A 20,964-nucleotide genomic window follows, 5' to 3' on the forward strand; every position below is an offset into this window, starting at 1 on the left:
GGAAATCGACAGTAACACATTCATAGTAGGGGACTTTAACACCCCACTTTCACCAATTGACAGATCATCCAAAATGAAAATAAATAAGGAAACATAAGCTTTAAATGATACATTAAACAAGATGGACTTAATTGATATTTATAGGACATTCCGTCCAAAAACAACAGAACACACGTTTTTCTCAAGGGCTCTTGGAACATTCTTCAGGATAGATCATATCTTGGGTCACAAATCAAGCCTTGGTAAATTTAATAAAACTGAAATTGTATCAAGTATCTTCTCCAACCACAACACTATGAGACTAGATATCAATTACAGGAAAAGATCTGTAAAAAATACAAACACATGGAGGCTAAACAATACACTACTTAATAACGAAGTGATCACTGAAGAAATCAAAGAGGAAATCAAAACATACCTAGAAACAAATGACAATGGAGACAGGACAACCCAAAACCTATGGGATGCAGCAAAAGCAGTTCTAAGAGGGAAGTTTATAGCTATACAGGCCTACTTTAAGAAACAGAAAACATCTCGAATAAACAACCTAACCTTGCACCTAAAGCAATTAGAGAAAGAAGAACAAGAAAACCCTAAAGTTAGCAGAAGGAAAGAAATCATAAAGATCAGATCAGAAATAAATGAAAAACAAACGAAGGAAACGATAGCAAAGATCAATAAAACTAAAAGCTGGTTCTTTGAGAAAATAAACAAAATTGATAAACCACTAGACAGACTCATCAAGAAAAAAAGGGAGAAGACTCAAATCAATAGAATTAGAAAAGGAGAAGTAACAACTGACACTGCAGAAATACAAAAGATCATGAGAGATTACTAAAAGCAACTCTATGCCAATAAAATGGACAACCTGGAAGAAATGGACAAATTCTTAGAAATGCACAAACTGCCAAGACTGAATCAGGAAGAAATAGAAAATATGAACAGACCAATCACAAGCACTGAAATTGAAACTGTGATTTAAAATCTTCCAACAAGCTTCCCTAGTGGCGCAGTGGTTGAGAGTCCGCCTGCCGATACAGGGGATGCGGGTTCGAGCCCTGGTCCGGGAAGATCCCACATGCCGTGGAGAGGCTGGGCCCGTGAGCCATGGCTGCTGAGCCTGCGCGTTCGGAGCCTGTGCTCCACAACGGGAGAGGCCACAACAGTGAGATGCCGGCATACCTCAAAAAAAAAAAAAAAAAAAAAATCTTCCAACAAACATAAGCCCAGGACCAGATGGCTTCACAAGCGAATTCTATCAAACATTTAGAGAAGAGCTAACACCTATCCTTCTCAAACTCTTCCAAAATATAGCAGAGGGAGGAACACGCCCAAACTCATTCTACGAGGCCACCGTCACCCTGATACCAAAATCAGACAAGGATGTCACAAAGAGAGAAAGCTACAGGCCAGTATCACTGATGAACATAGATGCAAAAATCCTCAACAAAATACTAGCAAACAGAATCGAACAACACATTAAAAGGATCATACACCATGATCAAGTGGGGTTTATCCCAGGAATGCAAGGATTCTTCAATATACGCAATCAATCAATGTGATACACCATATTAATAAACTGAAAGATAAAAACCATATGGTTATCTCAATAGATGCAGAGAAAGCTTTCGACAAAATTCAACACCCATTTATGATAAAAACCCTGCAGAAAGTAGGCATAGAGGGAACTTTCCTCAACATAATAAAGGCCATATATGACAAACCCACAGCCAACATCGTCCTCAATGGTGAAAAACTGAAAGCATTTCCACTAAGATCAGGAACAAGTGAAGGTTGCCCACTCTCACCACTCTTATTCAACATAGTTTTGGAAGTTTTAGCCACAGCAATCAGAGAAGAAAAGGAAATAAAAGGAATCCAAATCGGAAAAGAAGAAGTAAAGCTGTCACTGTTTGCAGATGACATGATACTATACATAGAGAATCCTAAAGATGCTACCAGAAAACTACTAGAGCTAATCAATGAATTTGGTAAAGTAGCAGGATACAAAATTAATGGACAGAAATCTCTGGCATTCCTATATACTAATGATGAAAAATCTGAAAGTGAAATCAAGAAAACACTCCCGTTTACCACTGCAACAAAAAGAATAAAATATCTAGGAATAAACCTACCTAAGGAGACAAAAGACCTGTATGCAGAAAATTATAAGACACTGATGAAAGAAATTAAAGATGATACAAACAGATGGAGAGATATCCCATGTTCTTGGATTGGAAGAATCAACATTGTGAAAATGACTCTACTACCCAAAGCAATCTACAGATTCAATGCAATCCCTATCAAACTACCACTGGCATTTTTCACAGAACCAGAACAAAAAATTTCACAATTGTATGGAAACACAAAAGATGCTGAATACCCAAAGCAATCTTGAGAACGAAAAACGGAGCTGGAGAAATCAGGCTCCCTGACTTCAGACTATACTACAAAGCTACAGTAATCAAGACAGTATGGTACTGACACAAAAACAGAAAGACAGCTCAATGGGACAGGATAGAAAGCCCAGAGATAAACCCACGCACATATGGTCACCTTATCTTTGATAAAGGAGGCAGGAATGTACAGTGGAGAAAGGACAGCCTCTTCAATAAGTGGTGCTGGGAAAACTGGACAGGTACATTTAAAAGTATGAGATTAGATCACTCCCTTACACCATATACAAAAATAAGCTCAAAATGGATTAAAGACCTAAATGTAAGGCCAGAAACTATCAAACTCTTCTAGGAAAACATAGGCAGAACACTCTATGACATAAACCACAGCAAGATCCTTTTTGACCCACCTCCTAGAGAAATGGAAATAAAAACAAAAATAAACAAATGGGACGTAATGAAACCTCAAAGGTTTTGCACAGCAAAGGAAACCATAAACGAGACCAAAAGACAATCCTCAGAATGGGAGAAAATATTTGCAAATGAAGCAACTGACAAAGGATTAATCTCCAAAATTTACAAGCAGCTCATGCAGCTCAATAACAAAAAAACAAACAATCCAATCCAACAATGGGCAGAAGACCTAAACAGACATTTCTCCAAAGAAGATATACAGACTGCCAACAAACACATGAAAGAGTGCTCAACATCATCAATCATTAGAGAAATGCAAATCAAAACTACAATGAGATATCATCTCACACCAGTCAGAATGGCCATCATCAAAAAATCTAGGAAGAATAAACGCTGGAGAGGGTGTGGAGAAAAGAAAACACTCTTGCACTGATGGTGGGAATGTGAATTGGTACAGCCACTATGGAGAACAGTATGGAGGTTCCTTAGAAAACTACAAATAGAACTACCATATGACCCAGCAATCCCACTACTGGGCATATACCCTGAGAAAACCATAATTCAAAAAGAGTCATGTACCAAAATGTTCATTGCAGCTCTATTTATAATAGCCAGGAGATGGAAACAACCTAAGTGTCCATCAACGGATGAATGGATAAAGAAGATGTGGCACATATATACAATGGAATATTACTAGGCCATAAAAAGAAACGAAATTGAGCTATTTGTAATGAGATGGATGGACCCAGAGTCTGTCATACAGAGTGAAGTAAGTCAGAAAGAGAAAGACAAATACCATACGCTAACACATATATACGGAATTTAAGGAAAAAAAGTGTCATGAAGAACCTAGGGGTAAGACAGGAATAAAGACACAGACCTACTAGAGAATGGACTTGAGGATATGGGGAGGGGGAAGGGTAAGCTGTGACAAAGTGAGAGAGTGGCATGGACATATATACACTACCAAACGTAAAATAGATAGCTAGTGGGAAGCAGCCGCAAAGCACAGGGAGATCCCCTCGGTGCTTTGTGACCACCTAGAGGGGTGGGATAGGGAGGGTGGGAGGGAGGGAGACGCAAGAGTGAAGAGATATGGGAACATATGTATATGTATAACTGATTCATTTTGTTATAAAGCAGAAACTAACAACACCATTGTAAAGCAATTATACTCCAATAAAGTTGTAAGAAAAACAACAACAAAGAATTAATACAGGGAAAAGCATTTGGGGAGGAGCACATAGGGCCTTCTAAGCAAGGTGGTGCATCCATGGGTATTCACCTTACTATTCTTTAAACTCAATATATGTGGCACATATACTCTTTTACATGTAGTATATTTTACAATTAAAAAACAACTCAAAAGGAAAAAAAGACAAACATTATATTCAGCTCTTGCCATAAGGCCATGTAAATATAGTAAATCTTGTGATTCAGAAGACTATCAAATGCTTCAAAGCTGATAAGGCCTAGTTCTCCTAAACACAGGATTAAACTAAATTTAGACTCCTAATTTAACTGATATTAACCTTTATAACTTTTTTTTTTATGGCTGTGTTGGGTTCGTTGCTGCACGCGGGCTTTCTTTAGTTGCGGTGAGTGGGGACTGCCCTTTGTTGTGGTGCACAGGCTTCTCATTGCGGTGGCTTCTTTTGTCACGGAGCATGGGCTCTAGGAGCACGGGTTCAGTAGTTGTGGTTCATGGGTTCTAGAGTGCAGGCTCAGTAGTTGTGGCACAGGGGCTTAGTTGCTCTGCAGCACGTGGGATCTTCCCAGAGCAGGGCTCAAACCCGTGTTCCCTGCATTGGCAGGCGGATTCTTAACCACTGTGCCACCAGGGAAGCCCCCTTTATAACTTTTTAACATTTTATTTCACTGCCGTATAATACAGCATTTTTTTCTGTATTGTTTTTCTATGGCCCTTTAGAGTGAAAAACAAATGGACTAAGGAAAATGTGTTTTAAACATGGGAAGACTTGGACTATGCTGTTTAAAAAAATGGATGTACAAATATTATGCCTGTTTTTGTCCAAAAGATAATTCTCAACAATTGCAACAGAAAGTTTAGAAAAACAAATCAGCTAATTCCAATTTTTTTAGCTTAATGACAAGCAATATGCAGTCTCAAAAGAGTGAACATCAAGAATAGGAGAAGAGGTGATGAACATGCAATTTCAGAAAGGACAGAAACCACTGAAAGTGACACCAGCAAGACGGCAGAATGGGAGTTTTCAGCTCAAGTCCTCTCACAGAAACATCAATTTGAATAACCATCCACACAGAAGAACACCTTCATGAGAGGTAAGAAATCCAGGTTAGAGATGACAGCACCTGGGTATAACACAGAAATAAGAAAAGATGCATTGAAGAGGGTAGAAAGGACAGTTCCACATTACCCACGTTACTGCTCCTGCAAGCCTGAACAATGCAGCATGGAGAGATATGATTCACATGGGGGAAGGAGAGTGAAGTGAGCACCTACTGTGTCATGGAACCTAGCTCCTGACCAGCCCCAGTAGACACAGGTACCTACCTGGCCAGCCATGACAGATTCAGTTTCCAGGCCAGTTTCCATGGACCCAGGCATTAGGCCCACCCACCCACAAACCCAGAAGCAAGGCCAACCTGCCTAGGGACTCCAGCAGCAAGCCCACCCAGAATTTCTGGCTGGACTGACTAGAGAAGTGCTTACTCTGACAAAGTTAGTCTATAATGACTAGAAGAAGTCATTACTTTTTCAAATGTGCAGACACCAAAATAAGGACACAAGGATCATGAAAAATCAGGGAAACATGACACCACCAAAGGAAGAAGATAAATCACCAATAACTGACCCTAAAGAAGTGGAGATCTACAAAGTGCCTGGCAAAGAATTCAAAATAATCATCTGAAAGTCCCATAAGGTACAAAACAACACAGAAAACTCAACAAAATGAGGCAAAGAATAGGTGAACAAAATCAGAAAGTCAACAAAGATATAGAAACCATGAAAAACAAAAATTCTGGAGCTGAAGAACACAATGACTGGATGTGAAAAATTCAACAGCAGACTCAATCAAGCAGAATAAAGAATTGGAGAGCTTGAACACAGGTAACTTGAAATTACTCTGTGAGAAAAACAAAAAGAAAAAGCGAAAAAGAGTGAAGAAAGTCTTATGGGACATCATAAAAGGAACCGATATATGCATTATGGGAGTCTCAGAAAGAGCAGATAAAGACAAAGAATCAGAAAGCTTATTTAAAAAAATAATGATAGAAAACTCCCAAATCTGGGGAGGGAAATGAACATCCAGATCCACTAAGCCCCTAAAACCCCAAATGGATTAAACATAAAGAGAGCTTTAATGAGACACATTATAATCAAACTGACAAAAGTCAAAGACAGAATGTTGAAAGCATTAAGAGAAAGGCCATCTGTCACAAACAAGGGAAAATCCATAAGACTAAAAGTGGATCTCATAGCAGAAACCTTGCAGGCCAGTGGAGAGTGGGATGGTATATTCAAAATGCTGAAAGAAAAAAAACCTGCCATCTAAGAATACTATACCCAGCAAAACTGTCCTTCAGATATGAAGGACAGACAAAAGCTTTCCCAAACACACAAAAGCTGCAGTTCATCACTACTAGTCCTGCCTTATAAGAAATGTTAAAGGGAGTTCTTCAAGGTGAAATAAAACTAATCAAGAACATGAAAACATATGAAAGTATAAAACTCACTGTAACAGTAAGAATATACTAAAATTTAGAATACTCTAGTATTGTAATGGTGACACATAAATCATTTTTAACTCTAGCATAAAAGCTAAAGACAAAAGTAATAAAAATAACTCTGACTACAATAATTTATTAATGGATACACAATATAAAAAGATGTAAATTGTGACATCAGTAACATAAAATGTGGGGGAAGGAGAAGTTAATGTATACAAATTTTTGTATACAGTCAAAGTTGTTATCAGATTAAATTAGACTGTCAGTATTATAAGATGTTTTATATAAGCCATGACAGTCACAAAGAAAACACCTGTAGTAGACACACAAAATAAAGAGAAAAAAGTCAAAGCATAACAATACAAAAGAAATCATCAAATTACAAAGGAAGAGAGGAGACAAAGGAACTATGAAACAGTCAGAAAACCATCAACAAAACAGAATAAGTTCTTACCTATCAATAATTACTTTAAATGTAAATGGTTTAAATTACCAATCAAAAAAGAGTGGATGAATGGATAAAAAACCAAGCTTGAAGTACATGCTATCTCCAAGAGATGCACTCTCGATTTAAGGTTCAAAGTAAAGGGACAGAAAAACATATTCTATACAAATGATAAACAAGAGAGTAGGGCTGAATACATAAATATCAACAGAATAGACTAAGTCAAAAATTGTCACAAGAAACAAAGAAAGTTATCATATAATAATAAAGGGGCCAATTCATCAAGAGGATAAAATAATTGTGTACATATACATGTATATATGTAACATCAGAGAACCTAAATAAATAAATGGGATACATCACATTAACAGGATGAAGGATAAAAATCTTATGATCATCTCAACAGATTCAGAAAAAGCATATGACAAAATTCCAACATCCTTTCATGATAAGAACTCAACAAAATAGTTACAGAAGGTATGTACCTCAAAATAACAAGTGTCATATATGACAAGCCCACAGATAACATCATACTCAATAGTGAAAGCTAAAAGCTTTTCCTCTAAGATCAGAAACAAGATAAGGATGCCTACTTTTGCCACTTCTATTCAACATAGTACTGGAAGTCCTAGACAGAGCAATTAGGCAAAAAAGAAACAAAAGGCATCAAAATCAGAAAGGAAGAAGTAAAATTATCTCTGCTTTCAGATCACTTGATCTTAAATATAGAAAACCATAAAAGACCCCCCCAAAAATGAGAACCAACAGATTCAGTAAAATTGCAGGATACAAAATCTACACACAAAAACAAGTTCTGTTTCTATGCACTACTAATGAACTATCAGGAAAAGAAATTAACAAAACAATTCCATTTATAATAGCATCAAAAACAATAAAATACTTAGGCATAAATTTAACAAAGTAGGTGAAAGATCTGTACACTGAAAACTACAAAACAGTGATGAAAGAAACTGAAGACACAAATAAATGGAAAAATGCCCCTTGTTCATATATTGGAATAATTTACATTGTTAAAATGTCCATCTATAGGGGACTTCCCTGGTGGTCCAGTGGTTAAGAATCTGCCTTCCAATGCAGGGGATGTGGGTTCTATTTCCGGTCAGGGAACTAAGATCCCACATGCCGCGGGGCGACTAAGCCCGCACACCACAAATACTGAGCCCACGTGCCGCAAACTACAAAGCCCACTCTCCCCAAACTACTCTCTGGAGCCTGCGCGCCACAACTAGAGAGAAGCCCGCAGGCTGCAACAAAAGATCCCACATGCCGCAACGAAGATCCCACGTGCCGCAACTGAGACCCAATGCAAACAAAAAAATCTCCATCTATAAATTTAATGGAATCTCAATCAATATTCCAATGGAATTTTTCACAGAAATAGAAGAAACAATGGTAGAATTCATATGGAACCACAAAAGAACTATAATACTCAAAATAATCTTGAGTAAGAACAATAAATCTGGAGGCATCACATTTCCAGATTTCAAATTATATTGTAAACCTATAGTAATCAAAACAATATGGTACTATAAAAAGACATATAGATCAATGGAATACAATAGAGAGCCCAGCACAAACCCATGCATATACAGTAAACTAATCTTCAACAAGGATGACAGGAGTATACTATAGGAAAAGGATAGTCTCTTCAATAAATGGTGCTGGGAAAACTGGATATCTACATGCAAAAGAATGAAACTGTGTATGTTATACCATACACAAAATCAACTCAAAATGGATTAAAGACTTAAATATAAGACCTGAAACCATAAAAATCCAAGAAGAAAATGTTCACTGACATTGGTGTTGTGGAAATTAGTTTTAAGATATGAGACCAAAAGCAAATAACAAAGCAAACATAAACAAGTGTGATTATATCAAACTAAAAAGCTTGTGCACAGCAAAGGAAAGAATCAACAAAATGAAAAGGTAACCTATGGAATGGGGGAAAATATTTGCAAACCATATATCTGATAAGGGTTAATATCCAAAATATGGGATTTAGCAATATGTTTTTGGATCTGTCCCAAAACATACAACCCAGTAACAAAAAAACCAAATAATCCAATTTAAAAAATGGGCAAAGGACCTGAACATAGAGGACATACGAATAGTCAACAAGTACATGAAAAGATGTTAAACATCACTATTCATCAGGGAAATGCAAATCAAAACCACAATGAGATGTCACTTCACACCTGACAGAATTACTAACATTAGAAAAAAAAAGATAAGTGTTGGTAAAGATACGGAGAAAAGGGAACCTTGGTACATTGTTGGTGGGTATGTAAATTGGTACAGCTATTACAGAAAACAGCACTGAGATTCCTCAAAAAAATTACAAACAGAACTACTACCATATGAATCAGCAATTCCACTTCTGGGTAGCTATCCAAAGGAACTGAAATCAGGATCTCGGAGAGGTATATGCCTTCCATGTTCATTGCAGCATTATTAACAATAGCCAATATATGGAAGCAACCTAAATGTCCATCGAAGGATGAACAGATAAAGAAAATGTGGAACATATATACAATGGAATATTATTTAGCCCTGCAGAAGAAATTCCTGCCATTTGTGACAACATGGATGGACCTAGAGAACATTATGCTAAGTGAAATAACATAGAGTAAGACAACTACCATTATGATTAATTACACTTATATGTGGAATCTAAAACAGTCAAACACATGGAAGCAAAGAGTAGAATGGTGGTCACCAAGGTGGGGGGCAGGGGGAAATGGAGAGATGATGGTCAAAGGGTATAAAGTTTCAGTTATGCAAATAAGTAAGTGCTAGAGATCTAATATATAGCATAGTATTCACTGTACACTTAAAATTGGCTAATAGGGTAGATCTTATGTTAAGTGTTCTCATGAAATACATACACACACAAATAATGAAGTACGTAGGAAGAAACTCTGGGAAGTAATGGATATTTTTATGGCCTCGATGGTGATGATGGTTTCACAGGTGTATGCTTATCCCCAAATTGAGTTGTATACATTAAATATTCACAGCTTTTTACATATCAATTATACCTCAATAAAGGGGTTAAAATGTTCTTTTGATATTCAATTTGAAGGCATGATGTCTTTGATAAATCTAATTGAATGGCTAACTTTTCTTCTATTATATATTAAAAAGTTTAAAGCACATGGGATTGAATATATCATTCTCAATTGAAAAAAAAAAAAGCCACAGAAAATGACAGACCAGGGCTGGTAAAATTTTTCTGTAAAGAGCCATAAATTAGATATTTTGGGCTTGTGGGTGATATTTAGTCTCTGCCACATATTTTTCTACTTTTCTTCTTTTCTTACCTGTCCTATAAAAATGCAAAACCACTCTTTGTTGGTAGACCCTCAGCAGGAGTTTGTCAACCCCTGAAACAAACCATATTCTACTAGACTCTAAGCTCCTGAGTACAGGAACAACATCACACTTCTTATAGTCACATCCTAGAGCAGGTCATGGCATATGTTAGACAAATTATAGGTGCTTATTAAATGAGCAAAGGAGAATGTAAATGATAATTGGAAAAAATTTACTAAAAGTTGAGTTTGTACAATTTTTCCTTATCAGATTTTTTTATTAAAAATATCCTTACATAACAGCATAAGAAAACATAACTTGCTCTATTATAATGTTGATTGTATCTCCTATGTAAGCAACCTGTTAGCTAACTCTTACAAATCAGCAGAACACAGAGACATAGATTCCTTAAAATTCAAAAGCTTATAGCTCAATTCACAAATTTTTAAACACTAAAATCAAGCTAAATGATATCGCCACATAGCTTGAAAACAAGAAACACACTACAAAATAGTATCATAGATTTTTATATTCTTCTGAAGTGTTCCTTTCTTGTTCTGTCAACAAAAATTTCCATAGCTTTCAAATTTAGTTTTTAAATCCTTTCATATCTACTATAAACTAGGTCTAGAAACAGTGGGAAAACAAATTGAGCTGTAGTTGCAATAAACCTGAGATTTTCTTTCCACGAAAATTTTAAATATCTATAAACATCCCATTAATACTTTTTACAGTTCCATTAATTCTGTTGTCAATTATTTAACAAGTATATTTCACACCAATCTTCAGGCTAATTGTGATAACCATACAAAACCAAAGACCTTAAGCAATATATACATATTTCCTAAGTGTTAAGAGATACAGTTAACCAATAGGACTTATTCTTACTTACATTTCTTTTTCAAGCTGCTGCTGAATTAACTTTGCTGATTTTGCCATTGTAATGTCTGTAAAGAAATAAAGACACTGCTGTTGTTTAAAGCAGAAGGGGTCTTTTCCCAAGACTTCTTGCACATATGGAAAATTCCTATTTAAACCAGTAAGTTTCTTTGCCCCACCATTTAAAAAAATTTTTATATTACATTGGATTATAGTTGACTTACCATGTTGTGTTAGTTTCAGGTGTACAGCAAAGTGATCCAGTTACACATATACATATATCTTATTCTTTTTCAAATTCTTTTCCCATTTAGGTTATTGCAGAATATTGAGCAGAGTTCCCTGTGCTATACAGTAGGTCCTTGTTGGTTATCTCTTTTAAATATAGTAATAAGTATATGTCAATCCCAAACTCTCAATTTATCCCTCCCACCAACCCCACCATTTTTTTAAAGAGCTTTTTTTAAAAAATTTATTTTTATTCTTATTTTATTTATTTTTGGCTGTGTTCGGTTTTTGTTGCTGCACACGGGCTTTCTCTAGCTGCGGCGAGTGGGGGCTACTCTTTGTTGCAGGGTGTGGGCTTCTAATTGCGGTGGCTTCTCTTGTTGCAGAGCACGGGCTCTAGGCTGCAGGCTTCAGTAGTTGTGGCACAGAGGCTCAGTAGTTGTGGCTCGCAAGCTCTAGAGCACAGGCTCAGTAGTTGTGGCACATGGGCTTTGTTGCTCCGTGGCATGTGGGATCTTCCTGAACCAGGGATCAAACCTGTGTCCCCTGCATTGGCAGGCAGATTCTTATCCACTGCACCACCAGGGAAGCCCGCTTAAAGAGCTTTTTATCACTAGTATTCCATTATCAAAGTAAGCTTTATATTTGCACAAATATTTATATTACAATTATGCTTACAATTAAGCTGGTGACCCTAAAATTGAGCTCTTTCACAGAAGTTTTCTACATCTTACAGACATTTGAAATCAACACATATATTGTATACATAAGTCCAGCCAATGTAACAAGAAGAGAAGCTACCAGCTTTGTGATTTTAACAAGACCCTTCACTCCAGTAGAAATACCCTGTCATATAAAACTAAACCAAGAACATTTCCAGCTGATACTAAGGTGGTATGTTACGGCACCAAGTGCACTTTAGTAATAAAAAAGCACTGGTTTGGCACCAGCAGAAGCCAAATAAATATAGAAGAAATAAAGAGGTCAGGTAATGACTCCAAGACTGATTCATGATAAGTCATTGTTAGGGTTACTACTAGCTCACCTTTGAGAAATGCATTGAGCTTTTCATAGAATGAGAATATTAGGTCTGAAAGGGGACTAAAGATCAACTAGTCTATCTTATTTTTAGTTTTTTAGAAAAGAGAAATTATTTCATTATTGAGGTAACATTGGTTTATAACATGTTTCATGTGTACAACATTATGATTCAATTTGTGTATACACTACACCATGATTACTATCAAAAATTTAGTTTCCATCCATCACCATACAGTAGTAGGTGCAAATATCTTTCTGAGTTAGTGTTTCCATTATCTTTGGATAAATATCCAGAAGTGGAATAGCTGGATCCCATGGTAGCTCTATTCTTAATTTTTTGAGGACTATCCATACCGTTTCCCACAGTGGCTGCATTTACATTCCCATCAACAGTGCACAAGGGTTCCATTTTCTCCACATCCTTGCCCACACGTTATTTCTTCTCGGTTTGACAACAGTCACTCGAACAGGTGTGAGGTAATGTCTAATTGTGGCTTTGATTTGCATTTCCCTAATAGTTAATGATGTTCATCTTCACTAGTGATGAACATCTTCATTATGTGCCCAATGACCATTTGTATATCTTTTCTGGAAAAACATCTATTCAGGTTATCTGCCCATTTTTAAATCAGGTTTTTTGTTGTTGTTGAGTTGTATGGGTTCTTTATATATTTTGGATATTAACCCCTTATCAGATAATATGATTTGACAATATCTTCTCCCAGTCAGTAGGATGTCTTTTCATTTTGTTGATGGTTTCCTTTGCTGTGCAGAGCTTTTTAGTTTGATATAGTACCACCTGTTTATTTTTGTTTTTGTTTGCCTTGCCTGAGGAGACAGATCCAAAAACATATTGCTAAATCCCATGTCAAAGTCCGAACTCCCTGTTTTCTTCTAGGAGTTTTATGGTTTCAGGTCTTCTATTCAAGTCTTTAATACACTTTTCAGTTAATTTTTGTGTATGGTATAATAGTCTACTTTCCTTCTTTCACATGTGGCTGTACAGTTTTCCCAACACCATTTACTTAAGAGACTGTTCTTTCTCCATTGTACGTTCTTTGTGCCTTTGTTGTAAATTAATTGTCCATATGTTTATTTCTGGGCTCTCAATTCTGTTCCATTGACCTGTATGTCTGTTTTTCTGCCAAATACCATGCTGTTTTGATTACTATAGCTTTGTAGTAATATTTTGATATCAGGGCATGTGATACCTCCAGCTTTGTTCCTTTTTCTCAGAATTGCTTCGGCTATTCACAGTTTTTCATGGTTCCATACAAATGTAAGGAATTTTTGTTCCATTTCTACAAAAAATGTCATTAGGATTTTGACAGGGATTGCTGCAATGAATCTGCAGATTGCTTTAAGTAAAATAGACATTTTAACAATGTTAATTCTTACAGTCTATGAGCATGAAATATCTTGCCATTTCTTTGTGTCTTCCATTTCTCTCAACAATGTTTTATAGTTTTTACTGTATTGTGGGATCTTAGTTCCCTGACCAGGGATTGAACCTGCACCCTCAGCAGTGAAAGTGTGCAGTCCTAACCACTGGACCACCAGGGAATTCCCGTCCTTGGTTAAATTTATTCCTGGGTATTTTATTGTTTTTGCTGCAATTTTAAATGGGACTGTTTTCTTAATTTCTCTTTCTGCTTGTTTGTTGTTGGTGTACAGAAACACAACAGATTTTTGTAAATTGCTTTTGCACCCTGCAACTTTACTGTATTCATTTATTATTTCTAATAGGTTTTTGGTGGAGTCTTTAGCTATGTTGAATGAGAGTGGCAAGAGTGGGCATCCTTGTCTTGTTCCTGATCTTAGAGGGATAGCTTTCAGTTTTTCACAGTTGAGTATGATGTCAGCTGTGGGTTTGACATGCATAGCCTTTATTATGTAGAGGTACATTCTTTCTATACCCATTTTACTGTCTTTATCATAAGTGGAATAGTTTAAGAAGAATGGGTATTAAATCTTCTTTGAACATTTGGTAGAATTTACCAGTGAAGCTGTCTGGTCCTGGACTTTTGGTTTTTTTGGAAGGCTTTTGATTACTGTTTTAATCTCCTTCCTAGTTATCAGTCTATTCAGATTTTCTATTTCTTCAAGATTCAGTCTTGGAAGGTTGTTTGTTAAGAATGTATTTATTTCTTCTAGGCTGTCCAATTTGTTGGTGTAGTTATTCACAGTATTCTCTTATAACCCTTTGTATTTCTGTGGGATCTGTTGTAATTTCTCCTCTTTCATTTCTGATTTTATTTATATGAGCCTCCTCTCTTTCTTAGTTAGTCTAGATAAAGGTTTGTCAATTTTGGTTACCTTTTCAAAGAACAAGCTCTTAGTTTCTACTATCTTTTTAGTCTCTATTTCATTTATTTCTGCTGGCTTTTAGTACTTCCTTCCTTCTACTGACTTTGGGCTTAGTTTGTTCTTTTTCTAGTTCCTTTAGGTGTAAGGACTGTGGAGATTTTTCTTGTTTCTTGAGGTAGGCAAGTATTGCTATAAACTTGTACTGCTTTTGATGCATCCTATTGATCTGGTATGACATATTTTCATTTATCTTCAGGGATTTTTATTTCCTCCTTTCCTCCTCATTGACCTAATAGTTGTTCAGTAGCATGTTGTTTAGTCTCCACATATTTGTGATTTGTTCAGCTTTCCTCTTGTAGTTGATTTCTAGTTTCAAATCTTTGTGGTAGGAAAAGATGCTCGATATGATTTCAATCTTAAGTTTATTGAAACTTGTTTTGTGTCCCAGCATATGGTCTATCCTTGAGAATGTTCCATGTGCACTTGAGAAGAGTGTGTATTCTGCTGCTTTGGGATGGAATGTTTTATTTATATACATGTATATATGTATGTATGTGTGTGTGTATATATTCCACCTGATGTAATACTTCATTTAAGGCCAATGGTTCCTTGTTAACGTTCTGTCTATAGATAATCAATTCATTGATGTAAGTGGGATGTTAAACTCCCCTACCATTATTGCTGTCAATTTCTTCATTTAGATCTGTTAATAATTCCTTTCATGTTTTAGTGCTCCTATGTTAGATGTTTATATATTCATAAATGTTACATCTTCTTGATGGATTGTCCCCTTTATCATTATATAAGTCCATCTTGTTCTCTTGTTTGGCTTGAAGTCTATTTGATCTGATCTGAGATGGCTAAACCTGCTTTCTTTTGGCTGCCATCTGCTTGGAGTATCATTTTCCATCCCTTCACTTTGAGCCTATGTTTGTCTTTAGAGCTGAGATGAGTCTCTGGGAGACAGGACATAGCTGGTCTTGTTTTTTAATACATCCAGCCACTCTGTGTCTTTTGATTGGTGAATTCAATCCACTTATATTTAGGGTGATTATTGATAAATGAGGACTAGTACTGCCATTTTATCTTTTGTTTTCTCTATATCTTTTGTTTGCTCTATATCTCCATTGTTTCTGCCTGACATCTTAGTTGGTGGTTTACTAGTTTCCTCCTAGTTTCATGTCTCTGCTCTAGACTTACATTTTGTGGTTACCATCAGGTTTGTATAAGACATCTCATAGATAAAACAGTCCTTTTTCCGCTGATAGGATCTTATCTTCATTTGCCATTATATGGGTTCTGTTCTTTTCCTCTTCCCCTTTTACATTTTTGTCATCTCAAATTATCCCTTTTTATATTGTGAGTTCATTACCAAACTGCAATAGCTATAATTATTTTTACTTCTTTTTCCCCTTTAACCTTTATAATTAACAACCTATTCTGATGTAAAGTTGCAATTTTCTGATTCTATCTATTTATCACCTTACTCAAAGTTTTGCGTACTTTTGCCTCTTTGTTTCAGGTAGGAGAGCTCCTTCCAACATTTCTTGTAAGGCAGGTCTACTGGTAATGAACTCCCTCAGCTTTTGTCTGGGAAAGTCTTTATTTCTCCTTTGTATCTCAAGGATAAGTTTGTTGGAAGGATTCTTGGCAGAGGTTTTGTCTTATAATATTTTGAGCAGGCTATCCCATCCTCTCCTGGCCTATACAGTTTCTGTTGAGAAATCTGCTGATAGCTTAATAGGGGCTCCTTTGTAGGCTACTGTCTTTTTTCCTCCGGATGCCTTTAAAATTCTTTATCATTGAATTTTGACAATTTTAACATAATGTGTCCTGGAGAACACCTTTTAGCATTGAGATAATTAAATGTCCTCTTAGCTTTATGGACTTGTATATCCAGTTCCTTCCCCGGCTTTGTGAAATTCTCAGCTATTATTTCTTTAAATAAACTCTCTGCTCTCTTCTCCCTCTCTTCTTCCTCTGGGATAACCATTATCTTTATAAAGGATAATGAAGTTGGATAGTTCTCATAAAATTTTATTTTTAAAAAAATCTTAGTTCTCTTGCCACTCCTACTTGAATCATTTCTAGATCTCTATATTCAAGCTCACTAATTCTCTCTTCCATATGGTCTGCTCTATTTCCAGTGCTTTCTAATGCATTCTTCATCTCATTTATTGACATCTTCAGCTCCAGAACTTCTGTTTGGTTCTCTTTTAGACTTTTAATATCTTTGGTAAAGTATTTCTTCTGTTCATTAATTTTATTCCTGAGCTCACTGAACTGCCCTCCTGAGTTCTCTTGTAGCTTGTTTAGTTTCTTCATAACAGCTATTTTGAATTCTCTATCAGTTAGATTACAATCTTCCATGACTTAAGCTTGGCTGCTGGAGAACTGTCATTTTCTTTTCGTTACACTGTGTACTGTGGTTTTACATGGTACTTGACAAACTGTTCCTCTGCCAGTGCATTTGAAGTAGCAAATACCTTTCTTATGTAGGTAAAGCTTTTTTTTTCTCCTTGATTCTTACAGTTCAACAAGTTGGAAAATAGAGGCCTTTCTTTTCTTTTTCTTGCTATAGCACAGGTTTTTGGCTTTTCTTACCTGAGCTGCCTCTGACTATATTTGAGAATTGGCACTTTCCACCCTCTACTACATCTGCCAGATGTGTCACTGGTACCCTCACTGTCACTGCTTGAGCAGTGGTGGGGGTGTGGGGAAAAGTGAAGGAGACAGAGTCACGGACACCTTCGCCACATCTGGGGTTGTCGGGTTTGCATGCAGCACTGCCATGAGCCAGGGGATTGGGGTCACAGGCCCCACCACCACTGCTGCTGCAGGTCCCTGTGGCCAAAGGAGCTACTGCAGCCAGGAGGCTGGAGCCATGTGTGCTGTCTTCCCTGTTGCTATAGGGTTCTCTGGGGCTTCAGGCTCAGCCACTGTGGCCAGAGGCTAAGATTGTAGACATTCTTCCACTGTTCCCCCAGTTCTACCTCCTCCATGTGTTCCAGTCCACCCACCTTCAGAAGTAGACTTGTGGATCTCTCCAGCATTCTAGTGTGTTGGGCAGAGGAACCTTTGTTGAGTTTTGGATGTTTTACTAGTTGTAGAATGAAGGGGAGAGACAAAGAAGGTGTCTCACACCTCATGATGCTGACATCACTCCTAATCCGATTTTAAAGGTAATAAAACTGAAGCCTAGTTTTACTGGCTGAGACTAAAATGTTTTTCATTCTTACAAGGTTGCAAACTCTCCTTGATGAAATGTGCTAGATGGCAAACTTGTTTAAAAGGAGAGACTCCATCCTGTCCTTCCTCAACTGTGTATCTGATATGACATATTGTCGATCTGATGAATTTAACTTGGTAAATTAAAATGATTTACGATTAAAAATAAAACACTGTATCAAAGAATAAATGATAACAATCACTCCTTTGTCGCTCCTTAGAACAGCCTGGTAAGGGAGACTAATGAAAATGCTGGAGTATAAATAAATTTTAAGATTTAAAATCCTTAATTTATAGTTCATTAGCAATCATCTCTCATCCTCAGTAATAACAATTGTAGATAACTGTATTAATTCTTAGTAGCAATCCCAGAAAAATCTCAACTATTATTACCAGAAAACATGATAGTACCTTGCTTATTGCAAGCGATTAAGAATGACGGTGTGTTCTTCAGACCAATACTGTCAAGGAGGACTTGATACAGAAACTCTGCCACATCTTTCACCTCTCGCTGGAAGGCTGCACTATCCACAACAAACACAAAAGCCCTGGAGGGGGAAAAAAGAAAACTGCCATGTGAGCATGCAATAGTGCAGCATTATATTGAAAAATGATACCCTTAATTTTGCCCAATTCAATCCTAATGATTAAAACAAAACAAACTCACATACAAGTGTCTGCACAAGTAATGATACAACACAAATACTTAACAAAGGACTACTTAGTGCTACTATGTATCAATGACTGTATCTAAAAAGACAATAGAAAATGATGCCTCCCCTCAAGTCCAGCAAATTGTCATATACAAAACCATGTGATAAAACACTAGGACAGACCTTGTACCTGCTATAATAGAAACAAAGAGGAAGATAATTTACATGAAACCAGGTCAGGAACACTTAAAGGAGGATGTAATAGTTGAGTGAATTTTAGCCAGACAAAATACTACTGTGGCAAAGACTGTCTGGAAAGTAGTATTTGCAGGGCACAAAGTGGTGGAACAACATGCTTTGGAGAACTCAAGGTAAGCTAATACACAGGTAGGTGGGGAAATGAAGGAAAACCAGGTCAGACGGCAAAGGGGTGCAACACACTGACCTAAAGAGTTTATGCTTTTCTGTCTTACAAAGAATATTAGTGCCTAAATGACAAATACAACTAAGAGGATAATCAAACTAGAAGCAGAGTGACCAGATAGGGCCCAACCTAAGGCAGCAACAGTGAGAATCCTCATGTGCCAGAAATAAAGAGATAGCTAAGCTAAAGCAAAGCAGTCCAGGAAAACAGCAGATAATAGGCTTTAGGAACAACGGTTTGAAAGTCCAGGAGATGTGCAACAGCCAACATAGAGTTGGAAAGCTGGAACTGAACACTCTGTGCAAAGCCTAGTACTTAAAAGCAGTCTAACAGACAACAGTGTGGGAAAATAATCCAAGAAGAATTGAATCACCAGGCCTCCTGTGCCACACACAGAAACAGGGTATGAACTTACACTATCTCATGGTGTAAGATCCCCAAGCAGGAAGATATATAAAAATTGGGCCAGACTCAATGAACTCCTATGGCCCCCAACAGAAGGAAATATGAACCCCTTCTGGAGAGAGGCTTTCATAACCTAAAGCAATTTAAAAAAACAAAACAAAACAGCAACCACAACATCAACAGCAAAATCTAACCCCCTTGAACAGGGTATCTGGATCAAAATTACAAAGCACAGTAAATAAACCATTATGAGGGAGAACCACAAAGGCAGATTAATCAGCACTCAAAACTAAAAATAATAAAGCAATCAGTAAAATATTTTAAATTATTTAAAAGAATACTAGACACCATAATAAAAGAATAAAGATAGTACTAAAAAAAAAAGGCTGATTTTGAAAGATATGTTTTTACAAGTAAAGAACAAAATTAGTAACAACCCAATGGAAAAGTTAAGCAGAGAATACTACAGCTGTAAAGGATATAATAAACCACAAAATAAAGACGAAAATATCAACTATACGTAAGGTAAAAAGACTTGGAAGATATGACAGAGAAGAGACAAGAAGAGCAGAAATGATAAGGTTCAATGATGTTAATAAGAGTTCCAGGAGGTGAAAGTGAGAATTTGGAAATAGAACTACCTAAAAAGATATTGTTGAGCATTTTCCAGAACTGAAGATACAAATCTTTCAACTGAAATAGCACACTTGAATCCCAACCATGATAAAGCTAAATCACCCCTAAACAGAAGGATAATCTACCCCTGAATACAGGATTAAAAAAACATAAGATTCTGTATCATGAAATGACAATTAGATTGAGCACTGCTTTCCCATCTACAACAACAGATATCTGAAGTCAGGAGTAATGCCTTCAATGTGAAAACAGAAATAACTGCCACCCAGGATTTTATACTCGGCTAAAATAGTTATTCAAAAATGAAGGCCAATGAAAAAAGTTTCAAATGAACAAAAGATGAGAAACTTTTATCTCTTATTCACCATTTCTGGAAACATATCCAAAAGATATACGTGAAAGAAAACTGAATCAAAAGGAAAGAGTAAGAGGCAAGAAGCGATAGAGAAAAAAGAAATCCATAAACATCCTGGTAATTCTAGGTGATCACTGAATGATGGAGAAAAATATTAGTAACTGTTGGGTGTTAAAAAAGAAGAAAGAGAAATAAAATGAAAGGAAGATGTGAGGAAGATCAAAGTAAGGTATTTTAAATTCCAGTGAAAGAAAACCAATATTATTGATTTTAAACTTAAGTAATCAAAGTTTAAAAAAAAAAAGTAGAGGGTAACAATGAAAAATGAAAAAATAGCATACTTTCAAACCAGCAGAGGGGGAAAAATGATATTAGGGAAACTTGATTAACCAAAAAAGGTAGGATTAAAAAACTAGAAGCCTCAGATCAATATACTATAAGTTGACCCTTGAACAATGTGGGGATTAGAGGCCTGACCCTCCAGTCAAAAATCTGCGTGTAAC

The 20,964-nt window shown here is 36.4% G+C and overlaps 1 protein-coding gene across 1 annotated transcript in view; it reads right to left on the minus strand.

The window, feature by feature from the left end:
• SRPRB (SRP receptor subunit beta) overlaps window positions 1-20,964 on the minus strand; it is a 38,789-nt gene that overhangs the window by 5,966 nt on the left and 11,859 nt on the right. Inside the window, exons 5-6 of the mRNA XM_067737774.1 lie at window positions 18,400-18,536; window positions 11,198-11,252 (exon numbers count right to left, since the gene is read on the minus strand). Of these exons, the coding sequence (XP_067593875.1) occupies window positions 11,198-11,252; window positions 18,400-18,536 (192 nt within the window). The remainder of the gene's footprint in view (window positions 1-11,197; window positions 11,253-18,399; window positions 18,537-20,964) is intronic.

Source organism: Pseudorca crassidens, chromosome 5 (genome assembly GCF_039906515.1).
Source record: "Pseudorca crassidens isolate mPseCra1 chromosome 5, mPseCra1.hap1, whole genome shotgun sequence".
In the NCBI taxonomy this organism is placed as follows: Eukaryota; Metazoa; Chordata; class Mammalia; order Artiodactyla; family Delphinidae; genus Pseudorca; species Pseudorca crassidens.